This window comes from Hemitrygon akajei, chromosome 32 (assembly GCF_048418815.1).
Source record: "Hemitrygon akajei chromosome 32, sHemAka1.3, whole genome shotgun sequence".
NCBI classification, from domain to species: domain Eukaryota; kingdom Metazoa; phylum Chordata; class Chondrichthyes; order Myliobatiformes; family Dasyatidae; genus Hemitrygon; species Hemitrygon akajei.
Genome location: NC_133155.1, coordinates 14,191,677 through 14,218,050, shown reverse-complemented (window position 1 = coordinate 14,218,050; position 26,374 = coordinate 14,191,677). Strand labels below are relative to the sequence as shown.

Here is a 26,374-nt window from a genome sequence, read left to right as displayed (position 1 = left end):
CAATGAATCTCAAGAGCATACTTTCTGTCAGAAAATGAAGCACCTGAGCATCTGGAAATATAATCGTAAACACACATCAGTATTTACCTCATTGAGGGAAGATGTCTTGTGACAACATCAAGTGCCTGGACACAATCCTCCGGAACTTCATTTAGACGCCCTGCCAAAGCTTCTAAGAGTAACTGCAGACTGACCACTGACACCCACTGTATGGAAACCTTGAAGGTCTGATCTTTGCCTTCCCCTGGGAGGGTCACTTCCAAGTCAACCTATAATAAAGTAGAAGCAGAAAGTAGTTCCTCATTTGTAATATTTATTACAGATCACACTTGCCCACGTAGGAAACTAATAAAAACACTGGCAAAAAAAAGTTGGAAACTTATGCCTCCAATAAGCAAAAAAGAATTAAACTTAGTAACTCAAATTCCAACAGGCACGGCATTTCTTTTTAAACGTTACATGCTTCTGGAAGTCAAGATGGGAAATCTAAAGGACCTGATTAAATTCAACATATATGAATCATGACAACAAATTACATTTTTATTAAAATGATTCAAGAGCCCAACTAAACCATTATTCAGCTAAAACCTCCTTTGAAGTTTAACTCTCCTGAGTGCAAATGTGGCAGAGACAGAGGAATTAAGAAAAGGGGATGGCATTTTTACAAGTAGTAGGATGGGACAAGGTGTAGTCCAGATAGCTGTGAGAGTCCGTGGGTTTGTAAGATATAGTTATTTTGTTTACTTGCAGTCATACTATCTCCTAATGACTTATTTTCAGATGAATTTTTAAATATGCATTTATGGTGATAATTCAGATTTTCATGTTTGTGAACTAAATACCATTCTTGGGATCTTCAAAGAAAGCATCAATGCTGGCTATATTAGGCATGATACTGTCTGAGGACTCAATCCTGTCAAATACTGCTGGTGTGGATCAGGTAACATAGCCCAGAATTTAATGTTGTTAATTATTCAATTAATAATAACTTGGATTAACTTTATCTGAGCTAAAAAGAATCAGATGCAATACAAAAAGAAGTCTTTGCCTCTTTTCATACATCAAACTACTGCCACGATTAAAGTTAGTGATAATCCAGAACTTTTTATTCAACATCTTTTCAAAGGTTACAAGGCAGGTGCTGAACAGAAATCTAGAATACTCACCCTCTCTCGCCCAATAGGTAATGGATTTGCAGTGTACATATTTCTTTTCCCATCATAACCTGGCTGTCGATCTCCAAAAATTTGCATCTTGAAGTGTCGTACCATTGTATCGACCACTTCTCTGAAGAGAAATAAATTTCACAGAAAATTTTAAGCTTAAAAGTCAAGCTGTACAGATTAAGGACCCTTTTCATTATTAACTGGTGGCAATAATATGTCCTCAAAATCATGGATAATCTAAAATTTATCTCCACAAATGCCAGGGAATGCAAGTGTAAGCAAAAGAACACGACCCCATTTCTAAATATACTTCATCCCAAATAATCCTATTTGGGTTAGCAATAGGATGTCAGGATTTACAAACAGAACTTGTATGCACCATTTAATTCAAATCTAAAACAAATTATAACCATAATCAAGTTTAAAAAAAAGATTTTTTTTTGCAAAATTATAATAAGTGCTGGCAGAAAAATGAAATGACAATTCAACATTTTAGTTTCAATGAAGAGGCTCACTAAGAAGTTAGTTTTCTACTGAAATATATTTATTGTGTTAAAATCTGAGAAATTTAATGGAAAAGTTGTATAGCAAAGAATCTCATCTTGCAAGGTTACAAATAATAAGTACCATACCCTGCTCTCCCCCCCCACGCAGATTCTGCATAATGATCTTTTAATAATGGATTAGAATATTCTCATTATACCCATCTAACTAGGGTCAAGGGCATGTCTACCTACTCCTATCAAGAAATTGTCCAGCTCTCACCTGTTGACCCTGCGGGGACGTTTCTCTGGTTTGATATCCACTTCATAATGGTAAACATCAATTTTGGGGATTTGAACTTGAAAATGATTGGCCAACAGCCGAATTGGCTTCCCTACTGTACCAAGTCCTGGCCTGCGAGGAGGTTGAAACAAGTTGGTTGTTGCAGGAGGTCCTGCAAATCAAGAAAGACAGGTTCAGATTAAATCATTAAATTGTATTAAATGCAACAGGGCACACAGCTCCAATAGCCACACATTTCTCATGCTTATTAGGTATCCAACAAAAGTGGTATACAAAACACATTCCATTGAGGAAGAAATATCAACCCCTCCTCCATATTCCCCAGCTTTATGCACCATGCTCAAAAGGGGAATAGAAGTTGATCTTGCACCAGAACATGTTTTCACTAATTTATTACTCTTGCTAAATATTATTTAAATTATCTCAGAAAGCAGTTTAAGCAAAAAAGGAAAATACAAAAGAAAACTGAAAACATTTATGGTTACCAAAAGTAAATTCCCACAATAGCAAATGAACAGCTTAGCGGTACATCAATCAAAGGTGTACATAAAACAGCAGATCATATTCAAGGCTTGAACTAATTTAATAGGTACTCTTTAATAAGTTGCTCTTGGATGGTTTCCTGATACAACCTTTGATGTTTCTTCTCTTCTTCAGTTCAGGGGAAGCAAAGACAAAGAGCACCCCATTGGAACAAATAATTGCCAATAAGAATGGATCACATCAGACCACCTCTTCCCTGACTTAGTAATATATATTTCAGATTATTTGGAGTGGTTGGAGTGGGAAGAAAACAGTTGAACAGTTGAATTGAATTGACAATTATTTACATCTGTCATATACATGAATAAAATCTTTACCTTATTTCTCTGTTTAAATATGCAACACACACACACACACACATATATATATATCTTTGGGATACAGAGTCGGGGTGGGGGGGGGGGGGGGGGGAGAAAGAGAGCTGAGGATTTTTTTGATAAGCCAAGTAGGATAACTAGATCTGTATAGAAATCTTATTTTGTTCTAGATTACAGATCCAAACTTCAAAATGAGAATCTAAATCTCAAGATCTAATCCCACTGCTTAAGACTCACTGCATGGCCAATAATTTACTTGTATTCTTTCAGGTTATCATTGAAAAGTAGAGAGTCTGGCAAAAGTTATCTCACTGAATCTCCTCAGTCAATAATACACAGATAAGAATTTTGTTACAATTGTCTTTTAGTAAACTTCCAAGAAATTTAGAAACTGCTGGCACACAGTCCAACCATAATAATCATGAAATATAGAAATGCACAAAAATTAATCGGTAACCGTAAACTGCTTAAAGTAAGATGGAAAACTTCCAATTTTATATGAGAAAATTACTCATCTTCCATGGAAATCAAGAAATGCTGTTTTTACAGAAAACAGGATTTTTTGATTTTGCCAAGCTTCTTATGAAGGATGAGTACCGTAGATTCCGGATTTTAAGCCGCTACTTTTTTCCCACATTTTGAACAGCTTTGAACTCTGCGGCCTTTAATACGGAGCGGCTAATGCATTATTTTTTTCATGCCGCCAAAAACATTTTGCCTCGTAACAGTAGACCAATAAAATTGATGAGTAGTTCACAGAGGTCCAATGAAATTGTACGATAAATCAAGCGCACTTTCACAATTAAATTATTGTAAATCAGTCATTTGTATTCACCCTCATCAACATGGAAAACACTCGAAGAAAAGCATTGTGCTGCCTTTATGGCAGTTATTTAGTTTATAATATTTTCGCTTAGTAATTCATTTTCTAGTTAAAGTTAGAAGAGTTTTAACTATATTTGTTTTCTGTACTACATCGCGGGATGCTATGACGTCACACCCGGTTTCGCCGCGTCTTGTGGGAAATGCCGGTTTGCGATAAATGGGACGGCGGGGGGCGAGCGGCGGAGCCAAAACGCTGCTTTTAAGTTAAAGGCGATCAATAACTTTTCCTGGTAGGCTGCAGTATATATATTTTTTACCAGTCGTTAGGAGATATTGGAATGTTGTTCAGTAAAAAAGTATACGCAACGTATATTTAAAAGTAGCCGCGTTACAGGCACGGTTCGAAAAAAAGCATTTGCAATATGTATTTGTTTGTGTTACCATATGGATTTAATTAAAAGTTAAAAAATCCTCACGTGTAATATCTTTCTGTGTAAATATCTCATATTACAACGTGGGACACCTGCGGCCGAAAATCCGGTGCAGCCTAAAATCCGGTGCGGCCTGTACAAGTAAAAAATTGATTTTCTTTCTAAAATTAGAGCCAGCGGCTTTTAATCAGGTGCGCTCTGTAGTCCGGAATCTACGGTAAATGAAGAACAAGCCAACAAGCCCACAGAGAACATATCCAACACAACTACTTAGTTCTTAGTAATGTGATTAAGATTATGATGGGGAATACAAGGGAAAATATGAAGATCAAATAACAAAGTGTCAATTAAAACTTTTCTGACAGATGTTTCATATAACACCAAAAAGATGACAACAACTGGTGCTTAATGGAATCAAGTGGTCTGTGATAACTGTGATTATCAGGCTGGTGCTTGAGTTTTCTCTTGAAGCCCACAAGATGAGCTAGTAATTTAATTGGTTATTGTGGATTATCCCCCACTATATTGTTAAGTAATGAGAAACAAAAGATATGTCAATATGCATGTGAAAGAGAACAAATTCTTGGAGAACAGCAAAGTAAGAGGAGGAAAGGAGCAGATGGGAATACGCTGGTGGAACTGACACAGGCTTGAAGTTTGTCAAATATCCTACATACATATTAAAGGAAAGTGATGCTTAGAGTACACCCTTCATACTCAAGTCCCTATTATCAGACCTTTATATTCACAATCATTCCAACTGGAAAGACGACAAAACTTCTTAGAATTAAACTACTTTACAATAAAATTTAATCTTCCCTTGCTGATTTCATTGATACTATTTCATCCAACAGCTTGCAGCCAAAGGAATATTCTAATTTATGTCACTCTGTACAGAATTTACGAATCAGACTAGAAGCTACTGCCATAAGAACTCTTAAGTTATAAACGTAACTCTTAACAATTATCTTGCATTTGTCCAACTTGAAATGTTAACTTGAGCATATACTGTATATCACATAGGCCTCTGAAGATATGTGAGAGTACAATGATATTTTGCCCATAATAAACATGCTGAAGACTAGACTTCTAAAGCTTATACAGGTTTCCCCTGCTATCTGAAGATAGAGCATTCCTATGAAACTGTTTGTAAGCTGTAATGTCATAAAGCGAAGAAGCAATTACCATTAATTTATATGGGAAAATTTTCTGAGCGTTCCCAGACCCAATAAATAACCTACCAATCATACCAAATAACACATAAAGCCCAATGTAACATGAACATATAGTAAAAGCAGGAATGACATGATAAATATACAGCCTATATAAAGCAGTGTAGTGGTGCGCGCAAGGCGCTACTAAAGAAACACACGGAGGCAGAGAGAGCTGAACTTGGAATGGCTTTACTGATTCAAACTCGCGCGCTTAAATCCCCCCTCCCATGGGTCCCTGCGATGTGATGTCAGACTGTCCCTGGAAGGTCCTCCCCAAGCAGGCTGCGCATCTGCCTGCAGGTCCCGATGGTGGTTCGAGCCCCGTGTGTGTGGACCACCACCCCACCAGTAACGTCCATCGGGGTAGTGGAGCCCCCAGTCCGTGTGGCTTGTCTGGGTGGCTGGCCTCGCCGGCGCAGTGCAGGTACCCTCACTGGTTGCTCAATGTCCAAGTGCGCCGGTTTGAGGCGGTCCACTGTAAAAGTCTCTTCCTGGCCACCCACCTCCACGACACGTGTGTGTCGGATCACCCTGAAGGGTCCCTCGTACGGCCGCTGTAGAGGTGACCTGTGCATGCCCCTGCCAATAAAAACATACTCACAGTCTTGGAGGTCTTTAGGGGTGAAGGATGGCGTGGGACCATACCTGGAGGTCGGGACCGGTGCTAGGGTCCCCACCTTGTCCCGCAGCCTCATTAGCACCGCTGCTGGAGTTTCATCCGAACCTCCGGTCTCTGGTACGAACTCGCCTGGGACCGTCAGGGGGGTGCTGTAGACCAATTCCGCCGAGGTGCCCAGGTCCACCTTGGGGGCTGTCCGGATGCCCAGTAGGACCCAGGCAAGCTCGTCTGTCCAGTTGGGGTCCCTGAGGTGTGCCATCAGGGTCGACTTGAGATGCCAGTGGAATCACTCTACCAAACCGGTGGACTGCGGATGGTACGCTGTGGTGTGATGCAGCTGGGTGCCCAGGAGCTGCGCCAGGGCTGTCCACAAACCAGACGTGAACTGCACCCCTGTCGGAGGTGATGTCTGCTGGGAGGCCGAACCTGGTGATTCAGTTTGCAATGAGCGCCCTGGCGCAGGACTCAGTGGATGTGTCTGCGAGTGGTACGGCTTCTGGCCATCTGGTGAACCTGTCTACCATGGTAAAGATATACCTGGCGCCCCGGGAGACTGGCAGGGGTCCGACGATGTCCACGTGGATGTGTTGGAACCTCTTTTGCATTGGCTGGAACTGCTGGAGGGGAGCCTTCACGTGCCGCTGGACTTTGGCAGTCTGGCAGTGTACGCAGGTCCTGGCCCAGTGTCTGACCTGTTTGCACAAACTGTGCCAGACGAATCTGTCCACTACCAGCTTGATGGACGCCCAGATGGATGGGTGGGCCAGGTCATGCAGCGTATTGAACACCCGGCGCCTCCAGGCCACTGGAACCATAGGTCGGGGTTTACCGGTAGACACGTCACACAGGAGTCGATCCACTGCCGGGCCGATGGAGACATCCTCCAACTGGAGCCCCGAAACGCCGGTGCGGTAAGCTGGAACCTCGGGTTCCGACCATTGTGCTTCCGCCAGTGCTGTGTAGTCTATGCCTGTGGATGATATGCCTAATGAGTGGAGGCAGGAGTGAGAGTGTGTCGGTGATGGCATTGTGCTTCCCTGCGATGTGGCGGATGTCCGTGGTGAATTCCGAAATAAAGGACAGGTGCCTCTGCTGCTGAGCCGACCATGGGTCTGATACCTTGGCCAGTGCGAAGGTGAGGGGCTTGTGGTCCGTATACATGATTAACTCCCTTCCCTCAAGGAAGTACCGGAAATGCCGGATAGCCAGGTAGAGTGCTAGCAACTCTGTCGAAGGCGCTGTACTTTACCTCTGGTAGCTGTAGGTGCTGGCTGAAGAAAGCAAGTGGTCACCACTGGTCCTCAATGAGCTGCTCCAGGACTTCACCAACTGCCGTGTCAGAAGCGTCGACTGTGAGTGCATCGATTCTTGGGTGCACTAGGAGGGCCACCTCCTTGGTCTGCTCGAAATCCTCCGTGGACTCCGTGTCCCATGCCACTTCTTTGGTCTTGCCGGCCATCAGGTGGAACAAGGGTCTCATGATGCGGGCCGCCGGCGGCATGAACCGATGATAAAAGTTGTCCATCCCTATGAACTCCTGCAGGCCCTTGTTGTGCTGGGTTGAGGAACTGGCGGATGGCCTGGACCTTGTCCGGTAGGGGAACTGCGCCATGTCGGTTGAGTCCGTGGCCCAAGAAGTCTATCTCCGTCAGCCCGAACTGGCACTTTGCCAGATTGATTGCCAGCCCGTGGTCGCTCAGGTGTTGGCAGAGCTGGCACAAATGTGTCATGTGCTCTGGTGCAATCTGCTGGCCACCAGGATATCGTCCAAGTAAATGAAAACAAAATCCAGGCCGCATCCCTCCGAGTCCATGAGCCTTTGGAAAGTTTAGGCTACATTCTTGAGACTGAAAGACATCCTCAGAAATTTGAACAAGCTGGAACGGGGTGATGAGGGCTGTCTTGGGCATGTTGTCAGGGTGCACTGGGATCTGTTGGTACCCCCTGACCAGGTCGATTTTGGAGAAGATGGTCGCTCCGTGCAGGTTCGCCGAGAAGTGCTGGAGGTGGGATATCGGGAATCTGTTGGTGGTTGTGGCATCGTTGAGCCACCTGTAGTCTCCGCAGGGCCTCCATCCTCCTGCGGATTTGGGTACCATGTGCAGCGGGGATGCCCACGGGCTGTCTGAGCGGCGTACGATTCCCATCTCTTCCAACTTATGGAACTCCTCCTTGGCGAGGAGGAGCTTGTTGGGTGGGAGCCTGTGAGCTCGGGAGTGCAGCGGCAGGCCTTGCGTGGGGATGTGGTGCTGCACGCCGTGCTTGGGGTCGGCCGTGGAGAACTGCAGGGTGGCTATGGAGGGGAATTCCGCCAACACCCTGGCGAATTCGTTACCCGAGAGGGTCACGGAATCCAGGTGGAGGGCCGGCAGCTTGGCTTCTCTGAGCTGGAAAGTCTGGAACGTCTCGGTGTGGACCAAACGCCGGCCTTTCAAGTCGACCAAGAGGCAGTTGGCTCGTAAGAAGTCTGTCCCTAGTAGTGGCTCTGACACTGCTGCCAACGTGTAAGTCCAAGTGAAACAGCTGGACCCGAAATGCAGTGCGATAGTTCGCAGGCCATACGTTCGCATACTGGTACCATTTGTGGCAGTGAGTTCGGGGCCTGGGACTGCGTTACGAGTGTCCATATTCGGGGGGGGGGGGGGGGGGGTCGGAGGACTTTGACTTTGGCCCTGGTGTCTACCAGGAAGCGCCGCCTGGAGTGCCGGTCCCAGAGGTACAGGAGGTTGTCTTGGTGGCTAGCCATCGTAGCCATTAGCAATGGCTGGCCCCGGTGTTTCCCGGAAAAGCATATGGTGGACGGCAGCGGCACGCGCCTGAGCCCCATCTTTGGTGATAGAAACACCATTGTTCTGAACTGTCATCTTTTCCCCCCATGGGTCTCGGCAGCTTTGGTTGTGGGGCCTGGGCTTTGGGGCGCGCGATCATGGCTAGGCCGATGGAGGCTGCTCCACGTTGCTTGCTCTGCCAAAGGGCGTCTGCTTTAGCCGCGACTCCACGCAGGTCGCGAGGAGGCAGATGTCCTCTGGTATTTGCTCGAGGAACAACTGTTCGAATAGAAGACACAGCTTATGGCCGTCCATGAGCACCAGCATATCATTCATGAGCTCGGATGGCGAGCGGTCGCCCAGGCTGTCCATGTGGAGGAGCCGTGCAGCCCGTTCACAACCGGGGAGTCCAAAAGTATGGATCAGGAGCGCCTTAAGCTTAGTGTAATTATCCTCCATTGGTGGCTGGCATAGGAAGTCGATGATCCGGCCTGCCGTCTCCTGGTCGAGCACGCTGACCACATAGTAATACCGTGTAGCGTCGGCTGTAATGTCTCTGATATTGAACTGGGCCTCAGCCTGCTCGAACCAAACATGGGGCTGAGTGGCCCAGAAAGTCGGAAGCTTCAGAGTGACCGCACTGTGCGAATTGCTCGGATTCATGGCTGGTTGCAGAGTTGCTGGTTCCAGATTCCATCTGGAGCGTTGGGGTCACCAATGTAGTGGCGTGCAAGGCGCTACTAAAGAAACAAACGGAGGCAGAGAGAGCTGAACTCGGAATGGTTTTACTGATTCAAACTTGCGCGCTTAAATTCCCCCTTCCCATGGGTCCCTGTGACCAGCAGGGCGGACGTGACATCAGACTGTTCCCCTGAAGTTCCGCCCCGAGCGGGCCGCGCGTCTGCCTGCAGGTCCTGATGGCGGAGGTTCGAGCCCTGTGTATGCGGACCACCACAGTAGAAATATTTTATGTACGGTGTAGTTTCACTTATCAAAAGCGGGAAGACAGCGAGATGAAATCGGTTTGGAGCAAAAAACATACACGCATGCGCATACAACTGCCCGCACAAGGCTTCACGGTCATGGTAGTCTTTCTCAGGGTAAACACACGTATAAAGCGGGCATCTTTTTCTCGTAAAAGCAAAAATCCTCTTTGGTTAGCAAAATCAGGTACTAATGTAGGTCTTTCGTAACACTGAGCTGTCATAAAGCGAATGTTCAAAAAACGGGGGCCACCTGTATTCTGCAATTTCTTTAAAAAAAAACATACAAAAATAAAAAGCATTCCAATCTGCAATAACATTATGGGATAGTAGCAGAAAGGCAGAATTAATTTTATGATTAATTAGGTACAGCTTTCATGAAAGGTGTGTACCAAAACCATTGCTTTTCCATAATACTTAAAGATTAATGAAGAAATCCAAGTTTACAGATAGTTTGGAGAGACAATGAATTATGCAGATAAAAACAATGAGGTGCAAAGGAAGAAAGTTCAAGAGTGCAAAATTATGACAAAAAGGTATTTAATGTCAGCATTTTGGTAAAATACAGTTGTTTGTAAATGGTATGAGGAGCTGAAGGTGTAAACAAATTACTAAATTCTACTGCTAAATTAGAAAAAGAGAATTTTGTTGTTTATTACATATAATTCAAAGTGCTTCAGGTGCACAGAACCTTGATCAAACTTTCTGCAAAAGTACAGTTGGCCCTCCTTTTCCGCAGGGTTCCGGGACCCTCTGCGGAAACCAAAAATCGCAGATGCTCAAGTCAGTGGACTTTAGGTCCCAGCGGAGCTCAGGACCCGCCACCCGCAGTGTTTCTTTTCCGGAAAACGATCACGATTGAAAATAAAGTGGAAATAATAAAGCGATCGAAAGGTGGTGAAATGCCATTGGTCATTGGAAAAGCGTTAGGCTACAGTCGGTCAAGCTACAATTATTACTAAGCAACGCAGTGGTTTAATTATTGAAATACATACATTTCTTGTGTTTTATATGCATGGAAAGGTAAAATATATACTATATACTAAGACAAACGTTTGACTAACTGACACCAGATGTACCTGTTCTGACTTAGAGAACTTCTGTTTTTTTTCCCGATTCCCGATCCACGGTAACCAATGCACATCCTCCCGTATACTTTAAATCATCTCTAGATTACTTATAATACTTAATACAAAGTAAATGCCATGTAAATAGTTGTTATACTGTATTGTTTAGGGAATAATAACAACTGCTGGAGAGAGAAGTTCTGGGTTTTCCCGATCCGCAGCTGGTTGAATCAGCACATGCGGAACCCGCGGATAAGGAGGGCCGACTGTGTACTGTTCTTGAGCACTATTTTAATCTTAGCTACATTTCACTTGGATGTGGTGCTATTTAGAGCATTACATAAATGTAGGTTAAAACAGTGATCTGCAAAGGGTATTTAATATCAGGAGGATACAGCAGAAACAATTTCCCTGAAATCAAGTTGATTGAAAATGACTAAATTATGGGCATCTTTTCTATCCTTGTACTGATGCAAGGACTTCCATGCTCTTTCTCCCATATTCATACTCCCACAAGATAGCATTAAACCCATCAAAAGAACATAATCTCATAATTCATCTTGACAAGCTGATGCAGAAATTTTAAAGAACTTATTACTTATATGATGCAAAATGCACTCATTTGTGTAAAAACTTAATTGTTTTCAAATTCAATGGAAAAAAAACTTCAGGAATTGGAAGAAACATTTGCATTGCAAACTATTAATGTCAAAATATTTTGGCAAATTGGTCTAAGTGGTAAAAAGCAACTCTCTCAGAAAACAATTTACTTTAGGCGCTCCAGTTAAGATACTACTATTATAAAAATGTCCTCCTCTCTTTGTAATACTATCAGTTCAGGTTTTAAAACAATTCCTTTATCCGTTTTACAAAGGCAATTACAGTAAAATACAAAGTTTTCATTCATACACATCTGACAAGAAAATCCATACAGTAAAGAAAATGCCTTAAATGCTTAATTACTTGACTCTGCTAAAATTTGCTACCTGGAATACTGACCCATGCCCCCTTGATCCATATTGTGTATTTGCCCTTCATTATCTAGATTCTTTATATTGAAAACCAGAGAGAAACAATTATTTTGAAATATTCCAGAATCTTATGTAAATTTTGAATATCTTTTTCTATTAAATAATTACTTATTTTCAGAAAACAGCTCTTCATTAAGATTTCAAAGACTCAGCTACTTTTCAACTTTTAAAGTCCCCTTGGAATCTGCATTTTATCCTACTGATCTACAAAGGCTTCTTTAACCAAAGTTATTCCATTTTTTTGGACAATGAACACGAATCATGAACCCAATTGATACAATCAAGCATTACATAATATTAGAATATTTCCCAACAGCTAGTTCCTAAAAGCATAATATTTCTTACACTTTTTCAAAATTTTACCATCTTATTTGTTAGAAGATGTGTAAAAAAAACTTAAGACTGTTTGCTGTTAACTTAAATAATTTCCTTTTATTGAAGTCAAACTTTTAGTGGAAAAATCAATCAGCTTCTTTATTTCATTTCCATCAATTTCAACAGTTCTTCATAACATCACAAAAGTTACCAGGCATGCAAAAGAATGGACAAAGTTACGGTAAATGTCTGTAGAGCTTGATAAGTTATGGACAGTCAGAATATAAGCAGCATCAGGTCCAGGTGCTCTTACATGAGTGATCCTTTACAGCAAGAGGTACTGATAGATTATTTTATGACATAGGGGGCAGGGTGACTGCAGCGCTAAGCATGATTCTGCTCTCACAATTGCAACATGGGTTATTAGATAATGGAGAGAAAGGCTTGCAGTACTTCCCCCATAACATTAACTCAAGCAGTATTATGGAAAGAACTTATTAAATACTGTATGTTATATTCTCTATCTACATAGCTCAGTAAGAGACATTGCTCAGTAAAACCTCCACTAGTAACAATACCAATGTGGAAATATTAACTAATTCAGTAGAGATTTTAAAAGGGGATTCCTCTTATTGAATTATTTTATAGCTATTAAAAACAAGCAAAAGGTCAAGTATCCTGCAATTGATACCCCAAAACCATTAAAAAATTTAAGAAGCTAATTTGGGAGCATAAATGAAGAATCCTCTCTTATTTGGACGCTCGAATAAATGCCAACCAAAAATTGATTCTTGATATTATCCAGAAGGTGATGATGAGAAAACCAAATAAGATCGCTCTGGTTGGTCATCACCCCGTCCCACTACAGTTCAGTCATTGCTCCTATCATCAGTGCAACATGCATAAAATGCACTACAGCACTTTGTGATGGCTTCTTCAGCAGCATTTCTCAAATTTACAATCAGCAACAAAAAGATCCATAACCTGCAAGTTCACCTCAATCTCAAAGTTGAAGTATGCACCTTCACCTCAAAAACCATAGCAGCTGCTCACTATCTCATTTACTTCCTAGTAAAATGTATAAAATATAATAAAAACATGCAGCTTGATGTCTCAACATCATTACATTTAGGTGGGCCTAACACATTACTGACAAACTTGCTTCCAGAGGCATCTGTTTAATAAAACCTATCCCCTAAATGCTCAGAAACACATTAATATGAAAATTAAGTTACAATCAGAATTGAATAGTACAGCAAGACTGGATTTCATTTCATTAGACACTTGCATCAGCATAGAGGAAAATCCTGATGACGGGTTCTACTTAAACTGGGTTGGGGATCAGTTTGTTGATGTACTGAGTAACTGGAGACTGTCAAAGAGGCCATAAACCAGGGGTTCCCAACCTGGGGTTCACAGACCCCTCAGTTAATGGTAGGGGTTCATGGCATAAAAAAGGTTGGGAATCTGCGCCTGAAACCAATCAAGTTAAAGATGATGGGCTAGGAGAAGGGGTTCAGATGCAAGAAGAATCATATATTTAATGAGAAAGATCAAGACCATAGAGCAAGGTCACAATTTTGGCAAGAAACAGAGTGGTAAAACTGTTACATAAACTACTGGTAGAAATGGGGCATCAATGGATTTGATTTTATAGGTATCAAGGTGAATGGTTATTGCTATGACAATAAACAATAACAGTTAATTATATGGGAAAATCTAACTATTAAAGAATTTAGCATCAATTGGTGAAGTGGAGTGGGAAAATATGGAATGACACGAGACAAAAAGCATTTTTGGTGGAAAGTGTATTGATTAAGAATTAAATTTATAGCAAAAGTCGACAATAATCATGAGAATTTTAATCCCCATGCAGACCGGGCACACCAAATGGACAGAAGTAGTTTGGAAGACCAGACTCTAACATTTGACATCAAAAGAATGAGTATTTTATGTACGTTATTACTGCATACAGAGGAGTAGTTAAATAACAGAAATAAAGATGCTTCCAGATTGCCAAGTGGTTACCAGCCGTTTTAATAATCAAGATAAAAAGACCCAGTACTGGCTGCCCCCAGGTTATCATCATCTGACTTACAGTCACTCATACATATGAAAGAGTACATACATCATTGCTCTGACATATGGCACAGCTCTCTCTACTTTTAGCAATTGTTTTTCCTCATCGGCCTTGCATATTTTTAATACTATTCATTGCAATACGGTGGAGGTACGTTTAACATATTTTATGTATTTTCAGCCTTGTGAACAAAAAATCAAGTTAAGGATGCCTGTAAAAACTGAACCCTTTTGTTACCAGGGGATGGGCTGGATATTGCATTCAGGTTTATAACCAAAGGTAGGTGTGAGAAAAAGTTGTCTGCAAAGAGTTTGACAGGTGAAGCAGTACAGTAGAGTCAGATGGAGCCCAACATGGGGAAAATGCTAGAAATCCACTTTAATGCATGTGACTGAAAAGCAAATGTAGATTCCCAGGAAGAATTACTAAAATGAGATTACTATCTTTTTGAAAAGAGATTGGTAAAGTTTGTCCTTCTCTTGAAGAACATTGGTGATTTTATTGAAACATACAATTCAGATACTGATGAGAGTACATTATAATATTTTGAACTTGGAGCATTGATTCAGATTAAAGTGTTGGACTTATGAAAGATGCCAATTTCCTTTGTACATCTTAAGAAGTCTCTACCTTAGAGTGCTCACCTTAGTGTGATATGTCCAAACCTTTAAATCTAAGCCTTAAATTCTTCACTCTTTAACCACAGGAGAAGGCCTCTCACCATTTATCTTATTTGTTTTCTCAGAATGATACACTTTATTTACAATCAAATTCCAGTTCTTACTTGGAGTAAGGACTTTAAGTCAAGAACAGTGTAGCAACTGCAATGAAGCAAGAACTGGAATTCGATTGTAAACAAGATGGGAGAGCAGAAACCTGACTGGATGAGGACTAACCAATCAAGAGGGATGGATTACAGGGGTATAAATACCACCAGACTAGACATGCCCAAGTATAATCTCTGATAAAGATAGGAGAATTTTGTCATCGAAATATCGGTTATAATCAATAATTGTACCCAGCAAGAAGCCAAGAAGAGTTTATTTGACATCAACTAAAGCCTGAACAAAAACCTTTTATTAAATTGTTACGAACACATCACAAAACCTTTGCTTTACGACCAGCAATTGAAACATAGTTATTGAGAATCCGGAGCATAGGATGATGTTTCTTTTATACGGTAATTAATTGATGATTACATCATCAGCAGCATTGGGCTGTAACTTCAAATAGCTGATGGATGAATCTTCAATAAACTAAATGAGGTTTCTACAGCAACAAATTGAATGAATGCTCATGGCCTTGATCTATTTTTTTTAATATGCTAACTACTTTAGTGGTAGAGCAGATGTGATTCAACAGTTGTTCAGGGTTTTCCTGATTGAAGTGTCCAAAAATTTGGATACAATGCTCCAGTAAAGCAGTTACAGCCTAAATTACTCTGGAAAGTACAAAATGAAGCAAACCCATATAAACAGCAATGTAATAATGACTAATCAGTTTCAGGGGTGCTGGTTGAACAACAAAATATTAGCCACTGCAGCAATAGAATGCCCCATCTCATTTTCAATTTAGTGCCATGGCACCTTTTGCATTCAATCATCTAAAGAAGATAATGCAACATTAAATCACATGCAAGAATTCTACAAACTGAGCCACTGTCCACACTGGAATGAGAATAGTCAAAATTTAAGGAGGGCGCTTTAAATACCCTCCCAGTTTACGGGGTCAGATGCTTTAATAAAATGAACAGACATGTATTGTAGCTCACACTACTCTCTGAAATTTTCTTGTAGTTGCTTCACTATGAAAATCATATCAACTTTAAAATTGTCAGAATCCATACACTGATTTGAGGAGCTTTGGCCACTGGGAGGTTGAAGTTAAGGAGGTCTGTGGCGTTAACATTTCCTGGTGGCAGACAGCAGTGAGATGCTTCTGTAGTTGGCAGAGTTAGGTTCATCTCCTTTCTTGATGATGGTCATGGTCACCACTTCTGAGGAACCTTGGTATATCCTCCTCTTCCCATATGCAGACTAAAATTGTAGATGTAACTTTTAAAAAAATAGTGAAAATATTTTAAAAAAAGTATAGTCAATATGGCAATAAAGTGCAGATACAGGTCCTTCAGTCCAACAAATCCATGCCGAAATTGGAGCCACTCAAACCAATTAGCCCAATTTCCTGTGTTCGACTTAGATCCTTCTAAGACCCTGCCATCCATGAATCTATTCAAGAGCTTCTTAAATTATACAATTTTACCTGCCTCAATCACTTCCTGACAGATCATTACACGTATTCACAATCTTCTGCATGAAGAATTTGCCACTTTTAAATCTTTCTCCTCCCACCCTAAATCGATGCTGCCTAGTTTTAGATTGCCCTAGCCTGGGGGAAAAGACTGTTAACATTCATCTTTTTAAACATTTCTAAGGTCACCCCTCATGTTCCTACGTCCCAAGGAATAAAGACCTAGGTTGGCCAACCTCTCCCTACAAGTCAAGGCAACTAGCTCTGGCAACATCCTTGTACATCTTTTCTGCATCTTTCCAGTTTAACCACATTTTAACTATACTACAATAAGGTGACCAAAACTGTACACAGCACTCTAAGTACCCTCACCAACTATTTGTGCAACTCCTTTACTCAATGCCTTGACTAAGGTCAGCACATTAAATATTCTTCCTTAATCATCCTATTCATTTGTGACACCACTTTCAATGAACTATGCACTTGTACCCCTATATCCCTCTGTTCCATTAAGCTCCCTAGTGCCCTACCATTCACAGTACAAGACCTACTCTGGTGTGACTTTCCAAAATGCAATCATCTCACACTTATCTGCATTGAAATTAATTTGCCGCTCCTTGGTTCAATTCCCGAACTGATAAAGATTGCATTGCAATCTATGGTAACCTTCTACAACAATGCCGCCTCCTAATTTCATTATCCACAAATGTACTTAACATTGTTTATTTGCATTTAAATTATTTATATAAATAACAAATAAGAGCCTCAATACTGAATACTACAGCACCCATTAATCACCAGCCTCCATTCTGAGAAATAACCTTCAACCACCATGCTCTGCTTCCTACCTCCAAACTAAATATTAATCCACCTAACCATCTCTCCCTTGATTCCAAGCAATCTAACCTTCCAGACCAGCCTACCATGTGGGACCCTGTTGAAGGCTTTGCTAAAGTCCAACAACTAACATTCCCTGCTCTACTCTCATCTAAGTTTTTAGTTGCTTCTTCAAAATAAAAAATTAAAATGTTTTGCAAGTATACTGTTCACTTTCAAGGCCTTATTAGTTTTTTACATTTTGGCAAGGTCTTTAGAAAGGAAAAGTATGTTCCTGTTAGAAGGAAGGATGGGGATGGAAAGATAAGAGAACCTCAAGGAGCTTCTTTGAGCTCATCTGCAGGGACAGCTTAATTTCTACCTCTGATGTCTCTCTTTTTTTCCTTTTCAAGGTGGATGGGTTCTATTTGTGCCCTTGATCTGCAGCTGCACTCAAACTGTGGTTCTTTGCGGCAATGGGACCCACTCCCATTTTTCGATTTCCCAAGAGCGTGACCTAGAAGATGAGTGTGCCTTTAGGGTTCCAAGGCTTCGTGGCCCTATGGCTGAGCTGATTCTATGCCGAGGCCACCAACTGAAGCAATGTGGGAGGAAACAGAAAATCCAGAATAGTGGATAGCAGTCAGGAAGTCTCTGCACTTGATGAACTGCTCTCTCTCTCATTGGTGGGGGAAGAGTACACTGCCAATTCTAAAGTTGAACTCTGAAAAGCGACGCAGCAGACTTTAACACCATAGATCAGTGAGATGTTTGCTTTTGCTGGTCTCCCCTCTCACTGTGTTTATTAGGGAGAGAGAGCACCTGTGGCGAGTCAAATTGGTTGGGGGAACGTTTAGTTTTTCTGTACTGCAGATCATGATCTCTCTTGGGGCTTTGCTATTAACTGTTTGGTGGATGGTGGGTGCTGATGCTTTTTTGCTGAAGTGGGAGGGGGAGGGTTGATGCTTTGTTGCTGCTTGTATGTGGGAAGGGGGAGTAGGTGGATTTGGGGTTCTAACATTTTTATTCTCATTCATTATTTGGGGTAATCTTCTGTTTTCGTGGGTGTCTGCAAAGACTAAGAATTTCAGGTTGTATTTTGTATACATGCTCCGATATTAAATGGAACTATTGAACTATGGATGTCCAGACAGGTGAAGGAAAAGGAAAAGTATGTAAAGCTTTGGAAGTTAGAATCAAACTTGAGGAGTATAAAGAAGCCAGAAAAAAACTAAAGGAGGGAATTAGGAAAACCACTAGAGGCCATGAAAAGCTCTTGGCAAGTAGGATTAAGATGACTCCTAAGGCATTCCGTACATGGTTCAAGAATAAGAGGATAACTAAGGAGAGGGTGGGACCACTCAATAATAAAGGGCAGAACATTTGCTTGGATGTGGAGAATGTGAGTGAGGTACTTATTGAGTACTTTGCTTCAGTATTTACTGAGGAAAGGGATATGGAGGATCAAGAGATCAGTGCTGAGTGTATAAATACATCAGGGAGTTCAAGGAGAAGGAAGTGTTGAACCTCCTGTGAGTATTAAGGTAGATAGGTCCCTAGGGGCTGATGGGATTTATCTCAAGTTATTGAAGGAGGCAAGCAATGAGATTGCTGTATATTTGACCAGTATCTTTGTGTCCTCTCTATCCCCAGGGGAGGTCCCAGAGAACTGATGAGTGGCTAATGTTGTATCTCTATTTAAGAAGGAATCAACCTCCCAGTGGCCAAAGCTCCTCAAATCAATGTGTGGCAGGTTATGCCTTACTAACTTGATTGAGTTTTTTTGACTAGGTGACAAGAGAGATCAGTGAGGGTAGGGTAGTGGATGTTGTGTACATGGATTTCAGTAAGGTATTTGACTAAGTCCCTCATGGGAGGCTAATCCATAAGATTAAGATGCATGGGATCTGCAGTGAATTGGCTGTTTGGATTCAAAACTGGCTTGCGCATAAAGTTCAACAGTCAGGAGCTTATGTTGCAACTTTATAAAACGCTGGTTAGACCACATCTGGAGTACTGCGTACAGTTCTGGTCATCCCACTACAGAAAGGATTTTGAGGCTTTGGAGAGAATGCATGAAGAGGTGTACCAGGATGCTGCCTGGTTTAGAGGGCATGTACTATCATGAGAGGCTGGATAAACGGGCTGTCTTCTCTAGAGCATCAGATGCTGAAGGGAGATCTGATAGAGGTTTACAAGATTGCAAGAGGCATAGATAGTGGACAGAGTGCATCTGTTTCCCCAGGGTTGAAGTGTCTAATACCAGAGGGCATGCATTAAAGGTGAGAGGGGATAGTTTCAAGGGGGATGTGATCTTTTACTCAGAGAGACGTAGATGCCGAGAATGTGATGTCTGGTATGGTGATAGAGGCAAAATCATTGTAGGGAGGACCAAGAAGGAATGGACAAGGGAAGCACAGGAGAGCTTACAGGCCTGCTTTGAATCGTAGGTCTGGACCATATTCAGGGATTCATCCTTGATAATGGAGGAGTATGCTTCAGTTTTTACTGACTTCATTAAAACCTGTGTGGATAAATGTGTACCTATAAAGGCTTGCTGTACATTCCCAAACCAAAAGCTGTGGATAGACCAAGAGGTACGTTGTCTGCTGAAGGCTAGATCTGTGGCATTCAAGTCTAGCGACCCAGGTCTGTACCAGAAAACCAGGTATGACTTGCAGAGGGCTATTTCAAGGATGAAGAGACAATTTCAAACTAGCTTGGAGGTGACATTGAATGCACGACAACTCTGGCAGGGTTGCATGACATTACTTGCTACGAAGTGAAACCCAACATCATGAATGGCAGCAATGCTTCACTACCAGATGAACTCAACGCCTTTTATGCCTGCTTTGAAAGGGAGAATATAATTGCAGCTGTGAAGATCCCTGCTGCACCTGGTGACCCTGTGATCTCTGTCTCAGAGGCCAACCTTAGCTTAAAGAGGGTGAACCCTCGCAAGGCTGAAGGTCCCGATGGAGCACCTGGTAAGGGTCTGAAAACCTGTGTCATTCAAATGGTGGGAGTATTCAAGGGCATTTTCAACCTCTCACTGCTATGGGCAGAAGTTCCCACTTGCTTCAAAAAGAAAACAATTATACCAGTGCCCAAGAAGAATAAGGTGAGCTGCCCTAATGACTATCGCTCAGCCGCACTCACATCTACAGTGATGAAATGCTTTGAGAGGTTGGTCATGACTAGACTGAACTCCTGCCTCAGCAGGGACCCGGACCCATTGCAATTTGTCTATCGCCACAATAGGTCAACGACAGAAGTAATCTCAATGGCTCTTAACACAGCCTTAGACCATCTGGACAATACAAACACCCACATCAGGAACTGTTCATTGACTATAGCTCAGCATTTAAGACCATCATTCCACAATCCTGATGGACAGATTGCAGAACCTGGGCCTCTGTACCTGCCTCTGCAAATAGATCCTTGACTTCCTAACTAGAAGACCACAATCTATACAGATCGGTGATAATATCCCCTCCTTGCTGACGATCAACATTGGTGCACCTCAGGGGTGTGTGCCTAACCCACTACTCTTCTCTCTCTATCCCATGACTATGTGGGCTAGGCATAGCTCAAATACCATCTATAAATGTGTTGATGATACAACCATTGTTGGTAGAATCTCGGATGGAGACGAGAGAGCATACAGAAGTGAGATATATTGATCGCAGTAACAACCTTGCATTCAGTAAGATGAATTGTAGTTGATTGTAGGGATGGAGACGAGAGAGCATACAGAAGTGAGATATATTGATCGCAGTAACAACCTTGCATTCAGTAAGATGAATTGTAGTTGATTGTAGGCTTCAGGAAGGGTAAGACAAAGTAACACATACCAATCCTCAGAGGGATCAGAAGTGGAGAGAGTGAGCAGATTCAAGTTCCTGGGTGTCAAGATCTCTAAGGACCTAACCTGGTCCCAACTTACTGATGCAGCTATAAAGAAGGCAAGACAGCGACTATACTTCTTCAGGAGTTTAAAAAGATTTGGTATGTCAACAAAAGCACTCAAAAACTTCTATGGATGTAACGTGGAGAGCATTCTGACAGGCTGCATCACTGTCTGGTATGGGGGGTGGGGGCTACTGCACAGGACTGAAAGAAGCTACAGAGGGCCATAAACTTAGTCGGCTCTGTCTTGCATACTAGCTTACAAAGTACCCAGGACATCATCAAGGAGCGGTGTCTCAAACAGTAAGTGTCCATTATTAAGGGCTTCCAGCACCCAGGGTATGCCCTTTTCTTACTGTTACCATTAGGTATGAGGTACAAAAACCTGAAGGCACACACTCAGCGATTCAGGAACAGTTTCTTCCCCTCTCCCATCCAATTCCTAAATGGACATTGAATCTATGAACACTGCCTCACTTTATTTAAAGATATTATTTCTGCTTCTTCCATGATTTTTAATCTATTCAATATACATATACTGTAAATGATTTACTTAATTTATTTTTAATATTATGTATTGCATTGAACAGCCCCTGCTAACAAATTTAACAACACATGGCCAGTGATAATAAACCCGATTCTGATTCTGAAATACATTATAGGCTTTTAAGAGACATTTGGATAGGCACATGGATGCAAGGAAGATGAAAGGATATGGACATGATGTAGATAGGAGAGATTAGTACAAGAATTTTTGATTTGCTTTTTAGTTGGGCCAACATTGTGAATTGAATGCTCTGTTCCTGTGCTGAACTGTTCTATGTCTTCTCACTTTATTGGTAATAGGCTACTTCAAGTAGCCTATGGGACAAGGTCAAGGACATTATTAGGATAGTTGAAGAGGTCTTTGAAGTATTACTTCTAGCTTTTATTGACTGCCTATTTCTGATGCATTACACCTGTTCTCAGCTGTCAGTGGAGTGGTGTCTTAGCCATTTAGGCAATAGATGGCACTTCAGCATTGAAGAATCAAAAATTCATGGCTGTCAGAAAGCTGCTTTGTCTCAAATAGAACACCCTCAGATTCCTCAAAACCTCCGAAACATGATTGCTCAAGTAAAGGAACAATTGCTGATATTGAGAATTGAGGTCATTCTTTGGAAGTACACCAAGGCAACGGATTAATAGAAGCAGCACACCGCCCCACAAACTATCCACTCACTTGCCCCATCAGTGGGGACTCCATGGTTCCAAAATGCCCTTTTGGCTATCTATAAACCACAAAAATCATCCACGACCCTAAGAGACTACAAAAGTAGAAAGGGAGAAGACATGGCTTCAGGCAACAAGGGTATACTAGTGTGGTAAAAAATGGAAAACTCTATGTAATTAATAGGAAGAAATTTCAAAACACAACTAAAACAATGACCAGAAGACAGCATTGTTCAGCTTTAAATAAAAGACCAGAATGGAAATGACACCATTGGTAATGGTAAAGTGTGTGGTGGTTGCTGCAAAAAGCAGGGAAATGCTAAAAGTAATGACTTTGGTATTTTATTTACACATTACAAAACATATCCAGGACCAGTGTAAATTGGAAGAAAAGGTCCATTTAATAAATTAGTTTAAAAATATCTCTACAAGTTACACATCACACACCCTCCTTCATTTGGTTCCCCTATCATCCACCAGATCTTTTTCCACCCTCCCCCTCAACTTATTTATATACTGGCTATCTCTCTTTTCATTCCATTGCTGATGAAGGGTCTGGACTGGAAAAATGGTCTGTCCATTTCCATCCATAGAACCTGCTTGACTCGCTGAGCTCCTCCAGTTTCTTCCGTGTCTCTCCAAAATCTACAACTTTATTTTAAAATGAAATATTTGCGTGAGCAAAAACATGTCTTGGTCTACACTCAGTACCTGCGTTTTAGAATCCCGTTTGGTAGCTTAGTGAACGACACCAGAGTTAACGCAAAAGAGAAACGCAAAACAGCTTCAGAGCATTACCTAATTTCATTCCCGTGCAATAGGCTTCCTCTAATAGTGTATTTCTGTCATTATTCAATTATCGCTGAAGCTGAACAAACTGCGCTCGTTCGGTACATACTGAGGTAATGTATATCAGATGGAAGGTAGAATTACTTCGCCTGTTCCTCTATGCAAGACTACTGGAAGCGGATGTTACGTTCTTCTAAATAACCACTAAAGTTCCCACAGCACTTTACTATTCCATTCGTTAAATCTATTTATAAACATTAGCCCCAGTGTTCATAAACCACAACCCACGTTCGTAATAATTACATGCATTGTGCGAATTCAACCTTCATTTACTTTCATTAATCTGGACTTTCGCCTTCCTCTAACTCTTAAACCAATCACCCCACGATTTCATCCATCTACCTAGCCCAAGTCGCCGACTATTCGCCTCTTCACCAAGCTATGAGGAAAGGAACAACAGGTATACATAGCAATCGCTTGCTCCAGACCGTGGCTTTTCGCCTACTTTCTGGCTTTGCCTTCGTTCGCTTGTTTACAAACAGGCTTCAGGTGCATGCTTGCCAGACAGCAGGATTAAAAGGGCCTTCGCCCTTCGGGAAAAGCGTGGCAAGTCTCAATCCCCGAACATACGTACGGAAAATATAATCAATTGTAGCCGGCAAAGCACTGTCTGCGATTACAAACTGTATGGCTTTCCCTTCCTCTGATACCCCGACACTGGTTGTGCGTGGCTGTGAACTGGGCCGAGGCAGCGCTCACTTTCACGGGCCCAAACCACTCCTCGTCGATACTTTGGCTTTTGTCAAGGGCTGGGCTACTTATCACATTTCCCTTTACAGCAATCCCGAAGCTCCCCGAGCTGAGTCCCTACCTGGCGCCATTGGCTCCATTCCCGTCGCCGCCGATTCCTGATACCAATCGAACCCGATTCCCCTCCGAACGACGCTTCAGACAGAACAAATACTGCGCATGTCCCTAACAACCCACCTCTAGAACACGCGTGCGCGGACCGGGATCTTTAAACGGCGCGCGCGTATGCACGTGCATGAGAGCTGGGGCCAATCGTATGGTAGTTGTATGCTCAACTGGTATATCTCACCAGTGGACGCAATATATTACTTAGTTTGGGGAACTAGTGCTTCATTGATTATTTTTTCCTGGACATTTGCAATGATACAATATAAATGCAATTTATTTGTGTAAAGCGGATAAGTATATGATAGCTCAAAGTGACAGGAAAGGGAAGTGGAAGCCGATTCTATCATTTTTCTCTCCACGGTTGATAATTTGGAAGTATAATACGCGACATTTGGAAGCTGAAGAAGTTTTCAGATCACATTCCCATGAAGAGTATATGCATATCAAAAACTTTTATAATGAATATGGTTGGATTTCTAAATGCTACTTAGCAACTATTGGTGTATTATTTCCCACTGAAGTGTGGCTTACACTGCTTTACCTGACTGCGCCATAATACCTAAGGGGTTCTCAATTCACTGGATGGGCCTCAAGTTGTCCTTTGGCAATGTTAGAACCAGAGGACTCTGGTGCTCATACATGATAGTTTCAGTGAGTTTCTGCTCACCTAGCTTGTAATATCTAATGAGTGAAGAGTATTGTTTGCCACAGGAGTTCACTTTAGCTCTATAAACGGCAGTCAACATCCCCCCTTAGACAGACCTGAAGCCTGCACTAAATGAAGTACATACTCTGTGGTCCGCAACTGCTGACTTCAATCAGGTCAGCTTCAGGACTATGTTACCAAAACCCTACCTGCACATCTCCTGACCCACCAGCATCCACACACCCCACTTTCATAAAACAATCAGCAGGCTGCGCTCCTTCTTCCTGCATATAAACAACAGCTGATATGGAGGATCCAGTACAGAAAGTTTTACAATGCTGATATGAGGAAATAAATCTGTAGAAAAAAGCACAGTCGATGTTTTGGGCCGAGACCCTTCATTAAATTTCTTCAGGGTCAGGCCAAAACATCGACTGTATTGTTTTCCATAGATGCTGCCTGACCTGTTTAGTTCCTCCAGCAATTTGTGTGTGTTGCTGTGGTATCCCTGGCATTGTTCTTAAATATTGTGATCAGCTAGCGGAGTATTTGCAGATATTTTTAACTCTCCAGCTGCAATCCAAAGTTCTCTGCTGCTTTAAGCCAGCCTAGCCAAAGACCTTATCTTAGGTTCCTGTACCCAAGAAAAACAAGGTTAAAGCATCTTAACGACTCTCTTTCTTGAACTGAGGAGTAACATTTGCCACCCTCCAATCATCTGGTACTACTTCTGAAGAATGTATGGTGGACACCATCTTCCTGGCCCTACATTAATCTCTGGAGCACCTGCACAGGAAAGACTCTTCCATTATGTGCGGTATGTGCGGTTGGGAGACTGTAGGTCTGACACAGTGGTCAGCAGCACAGGAGCGCCACAGGGAACCGTACTCTCTCCGGTCCTGTTCACCCTGTACACATCTGACTTCCAATATAACTCGGAGTCCTGCCATGTGCAGAAGTTCGCTGATGACACGGCCATAGTGGGGTGTGTCAGGAATGGACAGGAGGAGGAGTATAGGAAACTGATAAAGGACTTTGTGATATGGTGCAACTCAAACTACCTGCGTCTCAATGTCACCAAGACCAAGGAGATGGTGGTGGACTTTAGGAGATCTAGGCCTCATATGGAGCCAGTGATCATTAATGGAGAATGTGTGGAGCAGGTTAAGACCTACAAGTATCTGGGAGTACAGTTGGACGAGAAGCTAGACTGGACTGCCAACACAGATGCCTTGTGCAGGAAGGCACAGAGTCGACTGTACTTCCTTAGAAGGTTGGCGTCATTCAATGTCTGCAGTGAGATGCTGAAGATGTTCTATAGGTCAGTTGTTGAGAGCGCCCTCTTCTTTGTGGTGGCGTGTTGGGGAGGAAGCATTAAGAAGAAGGACGCCTCACGTCTTAATAAGCTGATAAGGAAGGCGGGCTCTGTCGTGGGCAAAGTACTGGAGAGTTTAACATCGGTAGCTGAGCGAAGGGCGCTGAGTAGGCTACGGTCAATTATGGAAAACCCTGAACATCCTCTACATAGCACCATCCAGAGACAGAGAAGCAGTTTCAGCGACAGGTTACTGTCGATGCAATGCTCCTCAGACAGGATGAAGAGGTCAATACTCCCCAATGCCATTAGGCTTTACAATTCAACTGCCAGGACTTAAGAACTTTTTTTTTTAAAGCTATTATTAATGCTTT

General features: G+C 42.2%; 1 protein-coding gene across 2 annotated transcripts in view; it reads right to left on the bottom strand.

Annotated features, from left to right (window-relative positions):
• Window positions 1-24,104, bottom strand: part of LOC140719607 (protein argonaute-4) — an 83,455-nt gene extending 59,351 nt beyond the window's left edge. For both annotated transcript variants that reach the window (XM_073034316.1, XM_073034317.1), the window contains exons 1-4: window positions 23,993-24,104; window positions 1,932-2,103; window positions 1,167-1,287; window positions 88-269 (exon numbers count right to left, since the gene is read on the bottom strand). In XM_073034316.1, coding sequence (XP_072890417.1) covers window positions 88-269; window positions 1,167-1,287; window positions 1,932-2,103; window positions 23,993-24,011 — 494 coding nt within the window. In that variant the 5' untranslated portion in view covers window positions 24,012-24,104. The remainder of the gene's footprint in view (window positions 1-87; window positions 270-1,166; window positions 1,288-1,931; window positions 2,104-23,992) is intronic.
• Between the last annotated feature and the right edge of the window lie 2,270 nt (window positions 24,105-26,374).